Source organism: Heterodontus francisci, chromosome 37, assembly GCF_036365525.1.
Source record: "Heterodontus francisci isolate sHetFra1 chromosome 37, sHetFra1.hap1, whole genome shotgun sequence".
In the NCBI taxonomy this organism is placed as follows: Eukaryota; Metazoa; Chordata; class Chondrichthyes; order Heterodontiformes; family Heterodontidae; genus Heterodontus; species Heterodontus francisci.
In genome coordinates this window covers 28486924-28506205 of record NC_090407.1, presented here as the reverse complement: position 1 = coordinate 28506205, position 19282 = coordinate 28486924, and the positions used below count along the sequence as shown (strand labels likewise).

General features: G+C 40.3%; 1 protein-coding gene across 1 annotated transcript in view; it reads left to right on the top strand.

Annotated features, from left to right (window-relative positions):
- The window catches only part of vps13d (vacuolar protein sorting 13 homolog D), a 292361-nt gene that overhangs the window by 150881 nt on the left and 122198 nt on the right, over positions 1-19282 (top strand). The window contains 7 exon segments of the mRNA XM_068017446.1: positions 678-767; positions 4096-4236; positions 5536-5658; positions 15468-15573; positions 17094-17246; positions 17418-17553; positions 18260-18307. Coding sequence (XP_067873547.1) covers positions 678-767; positions 4096-4236; positions 5536-5658; positions 15468-15573; positions 17094-17246; positions 17418-17553; positions 18260-18307 — 797 coding nt within the window.

Here is a 19282-nt window from a genome sequence, read left to right as displayed (position 1 = left end):
ACCGCAGCAGCTCGCCAAGCCTTTTTCAACAGCACTTTCCAAGCCCACGATCTCTACCATCTAGAAGAACAAGGGCAGCATGTGCATGGGAATACCACCACCTGCAAGTTCACCTCCAAGGCACACACCATCCTGACTTGGTAATATATTGCTGTTCCTTCATTGTCAGTCTGTCAAAATCCTGGAGCTCACGCCATAACAGCACTGTGGGTGTCCTTCACCACGTGGACTGCAGTGGTTCAAGAAGGCGGCTTACTTTCTCAAGGACAAGATCAACTAAGTATAGGCAATACATGTTGGCCTTGCCATCGACGCCCACGTCCCCTGAGTGAATAAAAAAAGACATGGAATTAGACCAGGAGCAAAGTAACATGGGCTTGTTATAGTCTAAGCAGTAGATATGTCCAACATTCCAGAAGTTTGATTGCAATACGCGAAAGCACAGTTAGCAGAATGTGATTTAGAAATTACTGAAAGGGGATAAGCATGCTGAAAGCATGAAAATTACTAGAAGGGACAGAGGAACTTTGAGGTCAAGACTAACAGCTTTGGCTGGTACAGATTCTGGAGTAACTCTTAGGGTATTCTTGGACTCCTTCCTGTAGTTTTGACCAGCGAATCGGGTACCTTCACATTTAGGGTCTTAAGTTGATGATTGGATTTCTTCTGTGTTTTAGGACTGTACTTCCTGCAGAGAGTGGGGACAAGCCCAGAAGGCTCTGCCAATTTTACCTTTTCTGGAGATTACTACAACCGTGAGCTGTCAGGTAAGATCCTAAATATTCCAAATGGCATAAGGACAGGAGAAAGCAATCATGTGCTTAAGGTATGCATTTGTAGGGAGTATGTGTGCTGTATGTTAGGGTTCCAGGGATGTCCAATTTGAGAATGTGTCGTGCCCTACCTATCCAGTCCTGGATACGTTTTATATTAATCTCTTCATTATTCGAAGAGCTCAAATTCAGATTAAATCTAATTTTTCTTTTGTTAATGTTTTGTATGATGCTTACGTTTCTAAGGATTCTACTTTAACAATTTTCAAGCCTGCAAGAGGGAAAAAGACTGGTTTAGATATTGCAAACGCACTGATCTCAATGCAGTGGAACAAATGATCCACAACGGAAAGCCTTTGCTCTGCATGACAGGACAACTCAGGAGATCCTTTAAATCTGTACTGTTATAATAACCACTAGATGGGGCTAAAAACTATCTGTTTAAGTAGGGGTATAGGAACATAGGAGCAGGAGTCGGCCATTCAGCCCGTCGAGCCTGCTCCACCATTCAATACGATCATGGCTGATCATCCATTTCAGTGCCTTTTTCCAAACTATCTTCATATCCCCTGTGCCATATCATCTCCTGTGCTTAACACTGATGTTAGAAAAATCTGCCAATGCTGGAAATCTGCAGCAAAGCAGAAAAGGCTGGTAATACACAACAAGACTGTCAGCATCAGGGCCAATTTAATCCTTTGGATAAGGTGTCACAGGGACGCAGTAGTGTTCTTGGGAATGGTTATTCTCAAACATGAGCCTGTCTTCTCGCTTTCCAATGCTGACTGACATGTTGTGAATTTCTAACTTTTTTTAGTTTTAATTTTTGCCCGCTACTTTTCAGGGTTGAGGATCTACCCTTTAACAATCTCTTTGTAGTTGCTTTGGCAATGTACTGTAGGTCACCTGTGGGCATAATTGCCGAATAGTGTTAGAATGTTAAACAGCTGCTTTGATTTGTTCTCAGTGTAGTGTCATCAATATATGCATTGTTGACCATTTAAATGATTGTTCTGTTTCAAATGAAAGTTTTAGATTAGATTAGAGATACAGCACTGAAACAGGCCCTTCGGCACACCGAGCTTGTGCCGAACATCAACCACCCATTTATACTAATCCCATATTCCTACCAAACATCCCCACCTGTCCCTATATTTCCCTACCACCTACCTATACTAGTGACAATTTATAATGGCCAATTTACCTATCAACCTGCAAGTCTTTTGGCTTGTGGGAGGAAACCGGAGCACCCGGAGAAAACCCACGCAGACACAGGGAGAACTTGCAAACTCCACACAGGCAGTACCCGGAATCGAACCCGGGTCCCTGGAGCTGTGAGGCTGCGGTGCTAACCACTGCGCCACTGTGCCGCTAATGCTGAAAACTTATTAAATTAGACAAATTTTTAATCAGGTTTTGAAAATGTCAAGACCTAGAAATTCATAAGGATCATCATTGCTGTAAATTTTAAGACCATCTGTCTGGTCCTGGCTTTGTGGGGAGCTTTTGCTTTGTTTTATATCAATCTCCACACTGCCCCAGCAGCTCCTCGCACACACTGCACCAGCCCCCTCCCCAAGAGTTCATTGGAATCATTTAAATTACAATACAGTGGAACATGGGACATGCTAAGTTTTGTGCTCGTCCTTTTGATTTTCTTGCTGACGTAGTACATTAGCTAACAAACTGCTGGGTAGGATTTTCTGACACCGAAGACTTAATGTCTATACACAGACAACAAGGTCTTTCAGTAGTAGCCAATTCTCTGCACAAAGAACAGAGTAGTAGTGTTTCTTGATTTTTTTTTTAAAGAAAAGGTTTACTGTATTCATAATGTATTATTTCCAAACTATATTGCTATGGCACTGGGTATTTAGGACAATATTGTTTTGAAATTGGCCTTAATCTAAAGATTTGAAACCCAATTTGCCAAAGCAATCCAACAATAATTGATGTTACTTGGTATTTAATTTTGCAGAATTTCTGTTTAAGATAAGCTGTACAAATGCAAGTTAGCCTGATGGCTGATTTTTCTGGTCAGTTGGGTGTTTGACACACACACAGTCATATTTAAGTCTCCATCCAAATTATTGAGAAATTGGCACAGAATGGTGCACACTGTCCTTCACGTTGCATTTAAATGCAGAGAGTTTAGGCACAGATTGGCAGAGTTAAGACCAGTGAACCTTCAACTGTATGCAGTTAAGTTCCTGTTTTCTCCAGACAGGACCAAACTAGTGTGAAATTTAGTTCAGAAGGTCCAACTCTGATCCCCATTCTGAGCTGAGTTAGCAAACTTCAGGAGCAGCGGTGAACTTAGTGCCCCGGTTCCATAGATTCCCAGTGACTTCTGCTTGAAAGTGTAGCTGTTGGGTGCAGGCACTGTAGGCTGATTTGCTATAGTTAAATAATCTGTCAGTACTCACTGCCTAAATTCATAAATGTAGATTGCCCACTTAGGTGGCCATCTGAAGTTTCGTTGACACCAGTGTAATTCTGCCCACTTTAGCCCTTCAGGAGAGGGGGGAAGCAATTGCAGGGTGAAAAGTACAAGTGCCCTATGCATACAAGTTTCAGCTATGAAAATTTGATTTTTTAACTTTGGGAGCTGAAATACTTTTCTTTTAGTCTCCCTTTTTAAGTTTTAAGACTCATTTATTTTAAATCTAACTGTTGCTCTGCTCAGAAATGCTACACAATACAATTGCCTGATATTTGTGCAGATTAGCCACTGAGCCTGATTGACAACTATGGTTAGTCTCCCTGAACCAACACTGCTTAAAAAAAAACAGAGCCTGAATTTCAAGTACTGTTTAGGGATCTTACTAGGCACAAGTTAACTGTTGTATTTATCTACATAACAGTACAGGCCACATAGTAATTCATTGGTTGTTTAGCAATTGGGACGTCCTTTCAGATATGAAAGGTACTCTATAACTGAAAATTCTTTAAGTACATTTTTCATGAGAGTAGCATTCTTGTAGGGCCTGTATTGCAGTCGGCATTTCTATAGCCAGAACAAGCCATTTCATAATGAAGCAAAGCTGGATGCCTGGGTCAGTTTTCCTGTCCCTTTGTATGGCCCACCTTCCCTCCACACAATATCCAGGAGCCTAACCATGCTCTGATAGACCATATGAGAGTCAGAATGGCAAGGAGAACGGGGACTCTGCAAAGCCCTTAAGCTGGTTCCGAATCTAATCCTTCCCATTTCAGCTAATAGGACAACTGTTTAAGTATTTAGCAGTATGCCTGTGTGAAACAAGTGTACCATTACTAGTTTAGATATGTTTTTGATTTTCTCACTATTATCTCTTTCCAGGCTGGGAACCTTTTGCTGAGCCTTGGACTTCTTTTCTGAGCTGGCAGCAGCAAGCAGCTAGCCGTCTTCACCCATCACGCCTTAAATTGGATCTGCAGGCGAAACAACGACTTGACATCAACATCACATCTGTCTTGATAGGTATGAAACGTTTGACAGTACTGGACTAGGCAGGTCTTAGTGCAGGCATTTCATGAAAGTGTGAATGTTCATTGTTCTTAATTTGAGGATCGTCCATATTCTTTAAGTTAGGCCCATTGGTCGGTGGTGAAAATTACAGGAGGATTCTGTTAGCTTTGCAATCTGTGTGCTGTTCCTGCCTACCCCTGCGCAGGACAAAAAACACTGCTCCATATCAGTCTGATATATGCTGAAAGGATAAGGTAAGTTGACCAGATACTAAAGTGGATGACATTAGACCACACAAAGTCGCTTGTTAAATTGAATAGCTTCGGTTTATAGTGCAGAGTGGCATCAAGGATGACATTAGTAGGAAAGATGAAGTAATTTGGGAATTAGGTGAAATTAAGTTTGGATTTTAAAAGATTGTAGTTTGGAAGAGGAAGGTAATATGGAAGGAGGTAAGGTGTTGACATGCTGGAGATGTGAGTTAGAGTAGGAGACAGTGTAATAAGCCTTTATTTTGAACACGAGGGCATAGGGAGGAGGCAGAGCATATAGGTTGGCATATTTGCATCTTGGGAAAACAGGAAAGGAAAAAAATATGCGCAATACCGTATAATATTGACCAAATAGTGACACACAATGTTTCAGCGGTGAGGCACAGCACGCAAAGAGGTTGGAATTTGGTCATTTTGGGATAAGTTATACAGCTAATTTTGAGAAAGAAAATATCATATGTGGCAAAGAGGTTGTAAGTCAGCTGTGTGAAAGGAACAATGTCTGCGTTCCTCTGTGTGCTAATACGGTAGTATGTGGTACTTTTACACTTAGGTAATGCATAGAAGCAGATTTCATATTCTATCATACTTTCATTTGGCATTTGGTACCCTTGCTGATCCATCCTCCCTTTGGAGGATGTCTTGAAGAGTGAGGAGTTCTGATAGAGTCTTTTTACAGATGCTAACTGACCTGCTGTTTCCAGCATTTTCTGTTTCTGTCAGGTTTCCAACATCTGCAATTGTTTGGTTTTTGTGTTGAAATTGATTCCCTGTTCTTAGGGGAAGGACTTGCTCACCATTCCTTGAATTGGCCTTCCTCTGTGGGTCTACTGGAAAGTTATGATCCCAGCTGAGATCAGCTAACTTGATAATACTGAGGATCAGATCTGCATCCTCTGATCTGTATGGTTTAATACTACAAAGTGCGTAAAAGCACTGCGTGATCAGTGGAGTTAGACCATGATGTAATTAAATCTAAGAACCTAAATCCCAACCCACTTCCCCACTTGTTACTATTGTTCTGCGTGTTGTATTGCAGAGCAGTATAAAAGGACAAAAGCCTCCTGGATTGCTGATTATTGTAAGAAGGAAGAAAGGGAGTGTCCAGGAACATCTCAATGGAGGACAGGGATGTATGTCGATCCATTAATGCTTGGACAGAGTAAGTATATAGAGACGCTGGGAAATTTATTTTCAGTGTTAGTTATGGTAATAGTTAACAACAAAATTGTCAGGCTTATCTAAGTTATCTGCTGTAAAAATGCCCCTCTGGGCAAGTCGACTAAAAGACCACTTTGGCATGGTCCACAGCCATGACAGTGGATTGCATGCTCCTAACTGAATATGGCACTGTGGACTGGAGGATTTTAACAGCAGATGAAGTGAAACAGTAACTTGCAGAGCTTGCTGGGTGGAAGAATGGGTCAGAGAATTTTGTTATGTTCCTGCCTCCAAATCGTGCTGCCATCACTCCAGGAACACAAGGAATTTTTGCAATCTGAGTAAGAGAACCGTAGAATAATTTTAGAATTCTAAAAAATTTAAATGTTTTAATTAATGTGAGTAATTGAAAATCTGGAAGCAGTTATTGACTGTAAATGTTGTTCATGGAAAATGTGTGGTCATTTGAACAACATTTAAGATAAAATCCCATATATACTTTATGGGGAGCAGTTTTATCGTAAGAAATGAAAGTAATAACAGTACAGTTTCAGCCTCTCCATCTGTTTGTTATATGTAAATCCCAGGTTTGTTGACCATCCATTTAAAAATAATTAATAGACAAGTCACAGTGATAAACTTTCGTTTTAATAATATAAAGCTCTTTGTTTAAGTGAATCTCTGGGAGCAAATATACTAAATATACTACTACTAAAGGATGCCACACAGTCTCATTGCCACAGAATTGTTGGAAACAACAAAGTTGCTACTTGAAAAAAAAACTCCTCTTTCCCACCTTGTCTACTGAAAAAATTGGCTCTAACTTCCTTTTGTTAGTCATGAATAATTTCAGCTTTGCAGTTTATTACAAACAGGACATGCTGATCTGTTTGTTTTAGTTGAGTTCAGTTAAAGAACTTTGACTATAAATTGGAAAAATACATGGTTGGTCATTTGGTGAATACTTCAAGAAGTTTGTGCTGCTGTGTAACATGCTTAACAAAAGTTTAGGAAGAGGAATTCTTCAAAGTGAACTTTTTACAGCAGAAAATAACTTTTTCTCATTTTCTTTGATATTTTAATAACTTATACATTCCCAGCCTGTAGAATGGTTTCCCAGAATGGCCCTCGGGCTGCTTTGAAGTTATGCTGCCCCACCTGGGAGCCGTATGGAGGTCAGTCCCTGTAATTGGCATCACCAGCGTAGCCTACATGGTGGTCTATGTGCCAGTGATGACATGCACTTTTTTGTTTTAGAGATTAGAGTAAGATTTATTTTCTTGCATAAAAAGGAGAGTGCATTACATTCAAGATTTCCTTTCTTCAATTGTAATAGAAGTGGTTTCGAACATTTCAACATTTATTCAATATTGAAGTTAAATGAAAATCAAAATTGTCAACTCTTTAATATGGAGCAGATGCACACTTTAACATAGTTTGTAATATGGTGATAACTTTTGTTAAATTATTTAGAATTTGATTGGTAAATGCTTTGATAACTACTGGAGTTAAGTTGGCTGGATTCAAGTGGTCATAAAACTGTTGAAATTGCTGTTTACATCGAAATGTTGCTGTTTCTTTGTTGTACGTTTTGAAATCATCTTCACCTGCCCTTCACTGTTTATTCCATTATTCCGTTAACTGTACCCTCACACCCTTATCTCCGCAAATCAATCTCAAACACCATAGATCTTAACTTAGCTTTGACCTTAAATTTCATTCGCGTTAATAGCCTTATTCAGTCAGTTGAAGCCTTAGTTGCTTTATGTTACATAAGTGTACTGCACACCTAGTTCTCCTTTGACTTGCCTGCATCATAATCAATCGTCAGTCTCTTGATTCATGGCTTTACACCTTTGGGGAGACTGACAGTAGGATTAGTCAAAAAAACGACTCACTTTTTAAAAAAGATTCTGCTTGGTTGATTCGGCAGCATATAATAGTTATCCATAGTTGTCCTAAAGTCATTAAGGGTCACCCATATAATGTGAGACCAGAGTCAAGTGTAGGCCAGACCGTGTAAATGGAGCTGTGAAAAGTGAATCCTGTCATATCTGGAGCTACAGGGCTATATTTTAACACCTTGGGGTTGAGGTCAGGTCAGAAATGTGAAACCTGGCCCCAACCCACCCGCTTCCAGCTTTAACTAAGGCAAAACAAGGAGTAGGCAACTTACAGTCTCCCAGGATGCAGTTTAGCAATTTAAATATTTTAATGAGGCCAGCAGCCTCTGGTTTAACCTGTTTTACCGGTTTAATTGCAGCCTGCCAGGTTTCCCAGGCCTCAGAAAACCCGGCAGCGGAAGGGTAGCTCCTTAAGTTGAGTGCCTTTACACCGCCCCTTGTAGGCCAGGAGGATCTGTCGCCCCAAGCAACCCCCACCCATACAAAGACCCAGGGTCCAGAATCGACACTGCCCCCAGATTCAGGGATCGGGTCCACCTGGTCAGGCGGCCTGCTCCAGAGTTTTTCCCATCCGACTGTGCATACCTGATGGTCCTAAGACACAATTTTAGAAAAGGAGCAGGGGTTCTCCCAGTGTCCTCATCAATATTCTTCCTTTCACTAACATCACCAAAAAAAAGGCCAAGTTGTCTTTTGCCTCATTGCTATGTACAAAATGGCTGCTGGATTTGCTCAGAAAGCAACAATTGGTGGACTTCGAAGCAATTCATTCTATGTGAAGTGCTTTCAGCTGCTTCTCAGAAATATGAAAAGGAACTGTAAAAATACAAGTTTTTCTTCCTTTCTCATTATTGGACATCTTGCCAACAATAGTTGATCTGTGAACATGTGGCTCTGACATGTAGGTTTTTCCTTTACAGCTGCTGGGCAACTCTGTGACCTGATAAAAGATGTCAGGCTTGTTAGGTAGTGAAGCAATCTTTTTCTGTTTTGCCTGCTGGGGTAGAGCCATCCTGTTGTGTAAGACACTACATTATTGGAACTTAAAAAGTAACCATTCTTATGAAAGGTGCCATTTTGCGGGTTTGGGGTAATAGATGAAACTCTTGCATTGTCATTAATATTCGTATGGAGTGCTGTCTTTTTAACTGTCATTTCTTTTCAGTCCTATTTACAGTCCAGAGTTAGCCACTGCATCCAAAGCAATTAGCTGAGAACAGGTTTATAGATATGCACACAAACGTGAGCTATTGGGATTTGTACCTCCCCTGGTAAGGTCAGTGTGTTGTTCTCAGCAGTGACTGAGAGTATAACGTGAGTTGTTCTAATGGTATACCAACAAGTCATTCTGTTATTACAGTTTTTGACTTGATTTACATTTTTCTTTCTAGTTCTGTATTAAGAGCCAATAGTTCATAGAGTTATACAACACCGAAACAGGCCCATTGTGTCCGTGCCGGCCATCAAGCACCTAACTATAACTAAATTTCTGAATTTGTTATGAAACAAATAAAAATTTCCAAACTCCTGTTGATTTCTGAAGTAATACAGTTACTTTAATTTGGATATCTCCAATGTAAAGTATTTATATAAATTAGTATGTTTGAGCATTTCTACCTCAACTTTACTCCGTGAACTGCCTGCTGAGCAAGGCAACACTGAAAAGCTGATGCAAGCCAGGGATGATTTATCTGCAGTCCCATTTGAAGTTCAAAGCGAGACAAACTAAACCAAAAGGACACAATTAAATAAAATTGTCATTCATGTATAGGATTTAAGCCACAGACAACGCTTTGCTATATAGGAGTCAAACCTCTGTCATGCGAGTTTTTCTTCTTCCTGATATCGGACTTAACTAGTTCAAACAGCAGGATGGGCTGTAAGCCTTTCCTCCCCGCTAAACAACTGGGCGATACAACTTTCTCCTTACTTGTCAGGCCCTCATCTTAAGCGTCTTAAAAGTAATTAACAGCAACAAGGAAGAAAAAGACTGCATTGTCACTTGATTTACATCACTGTTAGCTATCAATGGGAGTAGTACAGATTCGATAATGCATAGGATCCAGGCTTTGTCTAGTTAGGAGTAAGCAAATTAAAGTGACTACCAAAATACCGTTAATAGATATTGACCATATAGGGGTAAGATTGGAAATAATAACACCTTCCTATTCATTAAACCCATCTTCATCTATTGTTACGTTCCTCGATGTAAGTCAGAACAAAGTCCTTTTCTGTTTATCACTTTGCCTGGATGAGTTAAACGTTTTTTTCTTTCTAACTCAACCTCTCTTTCTCTATCAGGCAGCCCTCTTGCCTATCTTAGAACTAGAAGCACTGCCAGTCTGACAAACCTAGAGCAGCAGATATTTGCCAGAGGTAATGTACCAGGGAATGGGAAGAAATGAAGAAAACGTCCACTGTCTTTTATCAGATAAGTTGTAGTGCGACATACCAACAAAAAGAAATCTGTTGATATCTTTTAATATTTCATTACATATGGTTTCCATTTTAATGCTAATCAGACTGCAGGATATAATGCCCCTTCGTTTTTCTATTTTGTGTTCAAGCATTTTGTTATTATGGCTCTCTATTTACTATTTTGCTTCATGGGGCTATTTGCTTCTCTACTTCAATTAGCAATGAAGAAGTGGCTGTGCTAGCTGCAGACCTACTGCTACTCTATGGCTAGCAACCTTTCACATCAGTACCTTGCTTTGCATACAGTCTTAGCTGGTGAGTGAAAGAAAATCATCAAAATTGGGATTTACAATTTGTGCCCAAATAGTGGTGTTGATTTTACACCCCACCCCGCCACCATTTCCCCAACTTGGCCAGTCAGAATGTTGGGTGGGAGAGGTTGAAATTTATAAGTTCTACCCCCTCGTTCCAAATCAGCCATCGACAAGGCACCAGCAAAAAACACGCATGGACCTAGTTAACATTCAAAAGTCTCATGATTACATCATGGGTGCCATGATGTAGAATTAGCTGAATGGCGGGGAGTGCTGCGCTGTCAGCTGCCCAGTAGCAGATCCAGGGTAGAAGGTACCAATTGGCCAAGGTAAGTGTTAAAGATCTGTTCCTTTTAAAGCTCCTTGTGTGCCAGGAGGAACGGGGGTGTTCTGCCCAGGCCCCTTCAAGGAGTCCTTGGACCTCTGCAGTCATGGTCACCTCCAACACTATTCCACTCCACACAGCAAGTCTTCTGAAAATCAGGATATCTTGCAAAGCCCTCTTTCCGCGGTCTGACGGGAACCGTTGCCATGGGTCTCTGGCTACGGCCTCCTACTGGTAAATTCCTACTCCTGCCTGCTAAGCAGGCAGTCAGTCAGGCCGCTGTTAGGCGGGAGTCAGTGAAGAATTATCTAAATGAGGCCCTGCCGTTAAAATAGTCAGGGACTCCGCGTCCCTGCCTTGCCGGGTCTTTGCCCACTGCTGAGCTCACCCATCCTTTAATATGGAGTCCAATGCATTTACTTTCCAACCAGTTATCTATGTCAACTGAAGCACTACTCAAATTGTAAGTCAGCTTAAGCACCAATTTGGTCCTTGGACTAATCAGTGATCTGCAGGGCCAGGTTCACACTGACCATTATTTGGCATTTCGTTTAATTTCTAAATATTGTCAAACGTTTGGTAATATCAGAAATTGGCATTAAACCCTAGGACTAAACTGTAAAAGAGTGTTAGAAACACAGGATAAGTGTACCTAAGCAGCTATTTGATCAAATTACTATGGCAGACTGATCCTATTCTCATAATTTATTTATTACAATATTATTACCAGGGCTTTGATATTCTGACCCTGGGCCAAACATATGTGAAATGTTTTTGGTATTCAGTGAGACTTGACCGTATGCAGTGGACTTAACCATGATATTCTGAATTGCGGTGAGTGTAACAATGATTTGACAGATGGAAAAATTTGGATTGTTAGGTTAATTCCCATTTATATATTTAAAACCTCTGCTGTATTTACCAAAGTGGAAAAAACTGTCCCACTGTAATTGTTAATTAAGTATGCAGTTTTGAAAGTCATCTGTTTGTTCTCTTGAGTCTGTTGCATGTGTTAACGTGCCAATCCAGAAAATCCTTACCAATTTTTTTTTAAATTGTCCCAATTCTAGAAATTGCTTTAACTTCTCAGTTGCATCAGCATCAGACCAAGTCTTGTGTGAGGCTGCTTAATATGACAAACTATGACTGAGTTTGTACTCGTTAACTGAAATAAGAGTAGTTCAGTTTGCTGCTAGTGCTTTTTTCAGTCAACTAACAGGATGCTCACAGTATAAAAAGATATATATTCAGTTCTCCCCGCTTTGCTTTCTGAAAATCTGCTTGTTAAGATGCTGCACTGATTATGATTTGAGAAACATCACAATTAAGAGTAGCAGGTTCATGTATCAGTTTAAAAATAAATCTACAGCTCTCAGTGGTAATTTACACATTTCATCTCAGACACCAGGTTTGCGTTTTAGCAGCTTGGATTTCAGTTGACAAGACCAGGATTGTCAGACAGATCATAGATATTTCAAGAAATTTTTATCATTCTGTAGATGAGCATAAAATAAATACTTTGCTTCTCTGTTCATTGTTCCTGTACAATATTATTCTTTCTCTCTTTATGTTGTGCTTCTTAAGGATCAAACCATTTTCTAGGTAAATATTCAAATATACTGATCAAAAGGTTGAAATCTACGGGTAGATTTTCATGTTAATGCTCCTGGTGCAGAGCCTCACTCAACAGGCCAGTCGGGCCTGGAGGTCAGCATGCCCAATTCGCAGCCTTCCTAATTTTCTGGTTATTAAAATTGGTAACAAGAAAGTTGGAAAGGTCACGAATCAGATATGTTTGTCTGAGCCGTCCTGTCATGCGAGGTTCTGTGTAGAGCACACTGACTTATGAGATTTACGCGCTGTACCTAAGGATGATAACTTGAAATAATACTTATTATGTTCTGATATTTTTAATTTATATTCAAGCTTTGCATTTCTTTTTCCCACTCGTAAAAATCTAAATTATAAATCTTTACAAGTTGAAGGGATCAGGTAATGTCTGTGTCAGGGGTTTCCCGATTTCAGAATGCTAAAGACCAACACAGTGTCACCTTTCATCACTTGATTATTTGGCTGTAATAGATGACTGATTACCAATCCAGTGCTCATGCCAGCAGTGCTGAATCTATTGTGGGAGCTGGGTCTCAGAATTAAAATTGCTGGAAAAAACTTTGCAGAAGTCGCGCGTTTGAAGTTAACAACAGGCTTGCCAACATACTGTAATAGAAACTAAAGTGTGCTCGCTCTACATTTATATACACAAGCACAGTCTGTGTGGTTTGCATAAAGCCTGCTCATGAAATTTTTTATGCGTGCCAGGGAGTGCAGCAACCATGCATTGGTATCAGAATTCTTTCACTGATCTACAGCACCAGTCACTCATCGTCACCAGGGCACTGTTGAGAACATTAATCTGGTTCAAGGGGATGAGTACTTAATCGTATCATTAGACGTTTTCAAGTTGAATTGTATTTTACTAAGTTCATTTTATTTCTGTACTAATAATCCAGCTGTTTATAAGTTTGCCTCAATTCTGACATTTTAGATGTCAGCAGCCCTGAATCTTTCCATTTTTGGATTTTTTTCTTTTCCCGCAGTAGTCCCATGACCTCTCTGTGATAAACTCGCTATGGCTTGATCCCAACAATTTTTTGAAATAATGTCTTCCTGCTTATCGTTTATTTGCTGCAGCCAAGTGGTACTAAGCCAAAGTGTTTAATGTTGGAAGCTGATACTGATAAATGAATAAAAGGGATGCCAGCTGCAGCTTGAGACCCAGTCTGTATTACATAGTGCAAAATATTGTTGATCTCCGGAACAAGCCATTCAGAATTTTATTTGGTAACTAAACACATTTTAAATTGAGAAACCTAGATGAAGGACTAAAGATGAATGTGTGAAGTACCATCTAAGTTGAAAAGAATAGGAGAAAACAGAAGACAAATTAGCAAGCAGGTTGACACAATTAGGTTTTAAATGCCTAGGTCAGAGGAAGAAGGGAAGATTGAGGGCGTACTACAGTGCTGAACTTGTGGGATAATATGAGTTAGAGTAGAAGATTGAACGATGAATTTTGAGTTCTACAGAGTGACAAAGAAAATGTATAGGCCACTGTGTTTGCAGCTTGGGAGGAATAAGTGAGCAAAGTTTGGTGGACACCTGCCACTCTTTGAAAAGCTAAACTTGGGATTAGGTAAGAATTGATGCTGGGTTATCTTAAGTACAACTTTCCGATGATTGATATACATGTTGCCCATCGTTAACTGGATGGAATGCTCGCCGCAGGCCAATCTTTCAAAACATTTCTTCACCTCTGATACCGAAACAAAACAGTATGCCAGAATTCTGAAATTAATACAATAAATGCTGGAAATACTCAGCAGGTCTGGCAGCAACTGTGGAGAGACAAACAAGAGTTAAAGTTCCATCACTTTCTCCACCGATGCTGCCAGACCTCCTGAGTATTTTCAGCATTTTCTGCCTTCACCTCAGATTGATCATTCTTCTAGAACAGAGGTGTCCAACCTTTTCGCATGAGGGGCCACATTAAAATTTTGTCCTACATAGGGGACTGGTGAGCAAATTTTGGAAAGATAAAGGCTTTGTAACGTTTTCTTACTGTTAATTAAAACAATGAAAAATGTGTATTTTTGTGAACAAGCTTTAAATGAGAAGACTAATTTATTAACTTACTTTCTCATCACTAGGTTGAACACGGATTTAGTCAGATACCTTGCATTGTTTTTGTTTGCATAAGTAGTTAATGTCTGCCTGCACACTTGATGTAATGATGCGGAGTATACGGATAGATGTTCACCTGTCAGGAGAGATCTTGATCTTTTCTCTCCCCTCTCTGGGTCCATCTCTCTCCGGGTCCACCCCTTCTCCCACCCCCCCCCCCCTCCCCCGCAGCGGCAAGGGCGGCCAATCCCAGCGTGCCTGTGCTGCGAACCTCCAATCACCGCTTACCCCCACCCAGGCAACCCGCTGTCAGTCACAGACAGTGGCCGATCACAGGCAAGCATCACTGTCTGTCAGATGCAGGCCCCGCCTATCTCCTCTGCCTGACGTACATTTTAATAGGAGAGCCATCAATCAAAGCCAAGCTGCACTCCTCCTCCAATAGCTGTTGGCCAGTCTCAGAGATCCTGCTGTCAATCAAAACCAAGACACCAGCAGCCCACTATCAATCACACAGGATTGACGGGCCTTATGTTGGACAACTCTGTTCCAGAATGAGGTGCTTTTAGAAGCTGCACCAAGCAACTTCTGAAGATTTAACAAAATGCAAATTGCTTTCCATAATACACAAGGTTCCTATATTCGAAAAGCCTGTTTCTCCATCATGCTGGTTCTACCTTCTGGAGATGAGTGCTTTTTATGTTGGACTAACCATAAAGCCTTTTTGAGGCTATATATGATTATTTATGCAGGGTACAGGTCTGCTTGAGGTAAGTGTTCGTAACTCAATCTACAGCTGAAGGTGGGCAACTTGGTCTAATCTTTCTTTCTGTCCTAATTTTATTAAGAACGTTTAACTGTTAGAATTTTGAAGTAATGTCAAATTGTAGCCAAGAAATTCCACTGAGCAATGTTAGCTACTTTAGAATAATTATGTCTGCTATTTTAATAGATATTAGCCCATTAATTTTGAATAGATTGGTATCCTTGTTAGAATACTGTCCAAAATTCCTTCCTACGAGTGTGTTCAGCGTTTGTAAGATATAACTAAGCATAATTTCCAGGTTTATGTTTTAACAGAATTTTCAAAAAGGCAAATCAAGTATACAACTGGAAATTTTCTAGCAGTCTTCGGCTTCCATTCTAACTCATTTGCCTTCTCTTACAGCAGAGGGGAAGATACCAAAGCGACGGCAGCCATTCGTGCCATATGCCCTCAGGAACCACACTGGCTGCACCATGTGGTTTGCCACACTCACCACCACTCCAACTAGGTGTGATATCTCTTTTGTACAACATTTCATTAACTCCTTTTCCCATATTGGTTAAGGTGTAGATGTTCTGTGATATGTTTGAGCGCGTAACCCATAATGTTGTGGTTTTGCTTTTCTTGCCATTTCATGGTGTAAATCCAGAATCTGTATTTATCATTGGGTTTAACAAAGAAGTGTCTACATATCCCTGGATAGAAATGAGCAGGCTATTGAGTCATTGGGGAAGAAAGAAAAATATTCCTTTTTAATATCGGACAATTGGGCTTTGGTTCGCACATTCAGATGATTTCAGGCCAAGTGAATCAACTCCAAAACACCATTGATATCTCCCTATTTCAAAACCAAATGCTTTACTTGGAGCATCGGTGCAGCAATAGAAATAACTTTCATGGTGATTTTGCTTAATGTTAGTTGGGATTTGCTGCTATTGGAAAAAGTATGGAGGGTGCAAAATATGCTGATCAACACAGATTTATTATTGGCATTTGACTGCTGCCAACTGTACAGTGTTTTGTCTTCCCCTTTCCCCCTTCACCTTATGTTTCAGCATCATGACACAACCTTCAAACATTATCACCCTGTAATTTGAAACACACTTTCCAAGTACCCACCTGCCTGTTATATCTCTTCCCACCTTTAAAAACCTTGTTAAAGTGTACCACTTTGACTGTGCCTTGCTTGTTTCTCATTCCTTTCCAGTGTTCATTCTTCTCTCCTTCCCACCCCATCCAGATGTTTTAGGTTACATTACACACCTGCTATGTAAATTTGAGCTGTCGATGTATCTGCAGTCCCAATGAACACATCGGAATTTCTTGACAAAAAAAACATGGTTCATCTAGTTTTCCTTTGACCGTCCTGGGACTCACGTGATCCAACGACAATGGAGTTATTAACTAATCATAGCAATCAACCATTATCAGTTAGTCTTCAACAGAACCACACATGACGTGAGGAAACCCCCAGTGGTCGATAGCTTTGAGAACCATGGTTCCAAAGTCACCTGTTCCTCTCAAGTATGTTGCACTTAATCCATGTCATGATTCAAATTAGTCATATACTGTATCCCAAAATATTATTTTCTGAAAAAGATTTATATAATTTGCACTTGAATGAATCAACGTTAACTCCTTCCACCATCGCCCAAGGGAGCCTCTTGCCCATGATGATCTATTAAGTGCTAAGTTTGATGCAGAGACTGAAAATACATACGCAAGCCTCGTATATAAAGAGGCAGTGACAGAAAAGGCTGATGTCCCATTATGTGGTAAATTTGATGCAGATACGCAACCAAGCCTCATTCACTTAATTAGTCATCAAGTAGTTGGCTCAGTTGGTGTCCTGATCTCCTCCCACAAATTAGGTTTCTTTCAGTTTTTCAGGGTGCTGAATTTAAAGTTCTCAGAGATTTGGAAGCGCATTATGATTTAATTGAACGGATGGAGCATGCAGGTTGGGTTTGAGTGAGAGTGATATAATCCATTGGGTGATGTATGTGTTGCTGCTGCTTTCCATTGTAGAGTGGCACTTTCTCATAGTGAGCGCCCTGGGTACATACACGAAGGATCTGCTGCAGAACTTGATGACATGCACAATGTCAGCCAATGGCGCGAGGTGCTCCCAGGCGAAGAAGTGCCTTTCGAATTTGAAGCCAGGGAAAAACTAAGGCACAGGTGAGTGAAATACAGTAACATAGTACTCTACAGTCTTTTTCTATCTCAGTAATTATCAGTGACCACGTTTATGCAGTACCAGTCTTGGTGGCATTTTTATGTAAAATCCCTGTGTGGTCATAACTCTGCATAAGACACAGCAATTATACATTCTTGCTTTTGTACTGACAGACATACTCATGAGTTGAAGATTCACCAGCTTTTGGTGCGGGTGAATGGGTGGGAACAAGTGAGCCCAGTGTCTGTGGATAAAGTTGGCATCTTCTTCCGGTGTGCAGCACCTGATGGAAATAACCAGTCCTCCATGGTGCGTATGATGTACTGTTAGCATTCCATTTGTCAAAACCTATATAATTCTGAGAAACTATATTTTTGAACAGTGGCTTGATATTCTGAGACTTTGAAGCAGCAACAGCTTTAGAAAACAGTTTTACAAACAATCATTTGTCTTTTAAATGTATGTAAGACAAGGTAAATAATTATCATATGCAAAAATATCAGACTTCTCCAATGTTGCAGTTGTTAAATGCACAGACTTGTCTGGTACTGAGACACACTGACCAGGAAGGGTCCTTGGGCTAATGAGGATACAGTGACTAGATGGAAAGTGTGTATCTGCACATTGGATAAGGGCAAATTTGGATTGAGCTGTGGTGCTCAATGAGTCCCTTTTCCCTTCCCATAGTGAAATCCCCTGAAGATTTGGACCGAACTGTATCATGGGGAAATTTTTTAATCTCACTTGCCTGACAGGTAACTGACAGGATGAGATCAGCTACCCATTGACTTCAATGCGAAGTAAAATGGACAGTCATTCTGATCCCAACAGTTTCCGGCTGTCCAGGTTAGGCCAAAATTACCCTCACAATTTTGCTTGCAGATGTTGCTTGTGTGCCACAATTTACATAGAACATTTCATGTTTTCTGTTCGTTATTCCGGCCATTGTTGTAAAACCAGTTATCAGCTTTAATACTTAACAGTTTAACTCAGCAAATATACCTTCTCTCTGCAGGTTGGGAGTCCCATCAGCAAGACCAATATAATACATCCACATGTCTATGTAAGCATTCTTTCTGTGGCTGTCCATCCAACATCAGATTAATCTACCCTTAATTTGAAGTCAATTATTTCAAATTATTTAATGATTCGATTTTTAACACTAAATTCCCACTTTGCTGTGTTATTTATGTTGCATGTTTCAAAATTTTGAAAAGTTGAAATTATTTCGTAAAAAAGAACTTTCAGTTATCCACGACAAATTGTATATGACCTTTGTAATCTAGTTTATGATTTACATTTGACAGAGTGCATTTAGTCTGATCCTCATTTATCTGATTGAATTATCTCCCCAGTTTTACACTGCTTCAGTCTGGTAGTACTGTTGTTTGAGTTAAAAGCTTGTGTTTAAGCCCCAGGATTTGAAACAATCCAATCTGAGATTTGACTGCATTACTGATGGAGTGCTGCATTGCTGGAGGTGCCATGTTTTGATGAAACATTAAATTTGAGCCTCTGGCTATTTGTTTTGTGGGAATACAAGTTCCTGTGGCACTAATCAACAAAAAGCAGGAAATGTTCTGAGTGCCCTGGCCAATATTCCCTCTTCAACCAATATCATCAAGAACAGATTAACTGGACACTCATCTCATTTTTCCATTTGTGAGACTTGGTTGTGTTCAAATTGGCTGCTGTATTTATTCGCATGAAGAACAATGAATTCCTTTGATTTTTTTTTTATTCATTCATGGGATGTGGGCGTCACTGGCTATGCCAGCATTTATTGTGCTGTTAGGAAGGGAGTTCCAGGATTTTGACCCAACGACAGTGAAGGAACGGCAATATAGTTCCAAGTCAGGATGGTGTGTGACTTGGAGGGGAACTTGCAGGTGGTGGTGTTCCCATGTATTTGCTGCCCTTGTCCTTCTAGTTGGTAGAGGTCGCGGGTTTGGAAGGTGCTGTCTAAGGAGCCTTGATGCATTGCTGCAGTGCGTCTTGTAGATGGTACACACTGCTGCCACTGTGCGTCGGTGGTGGA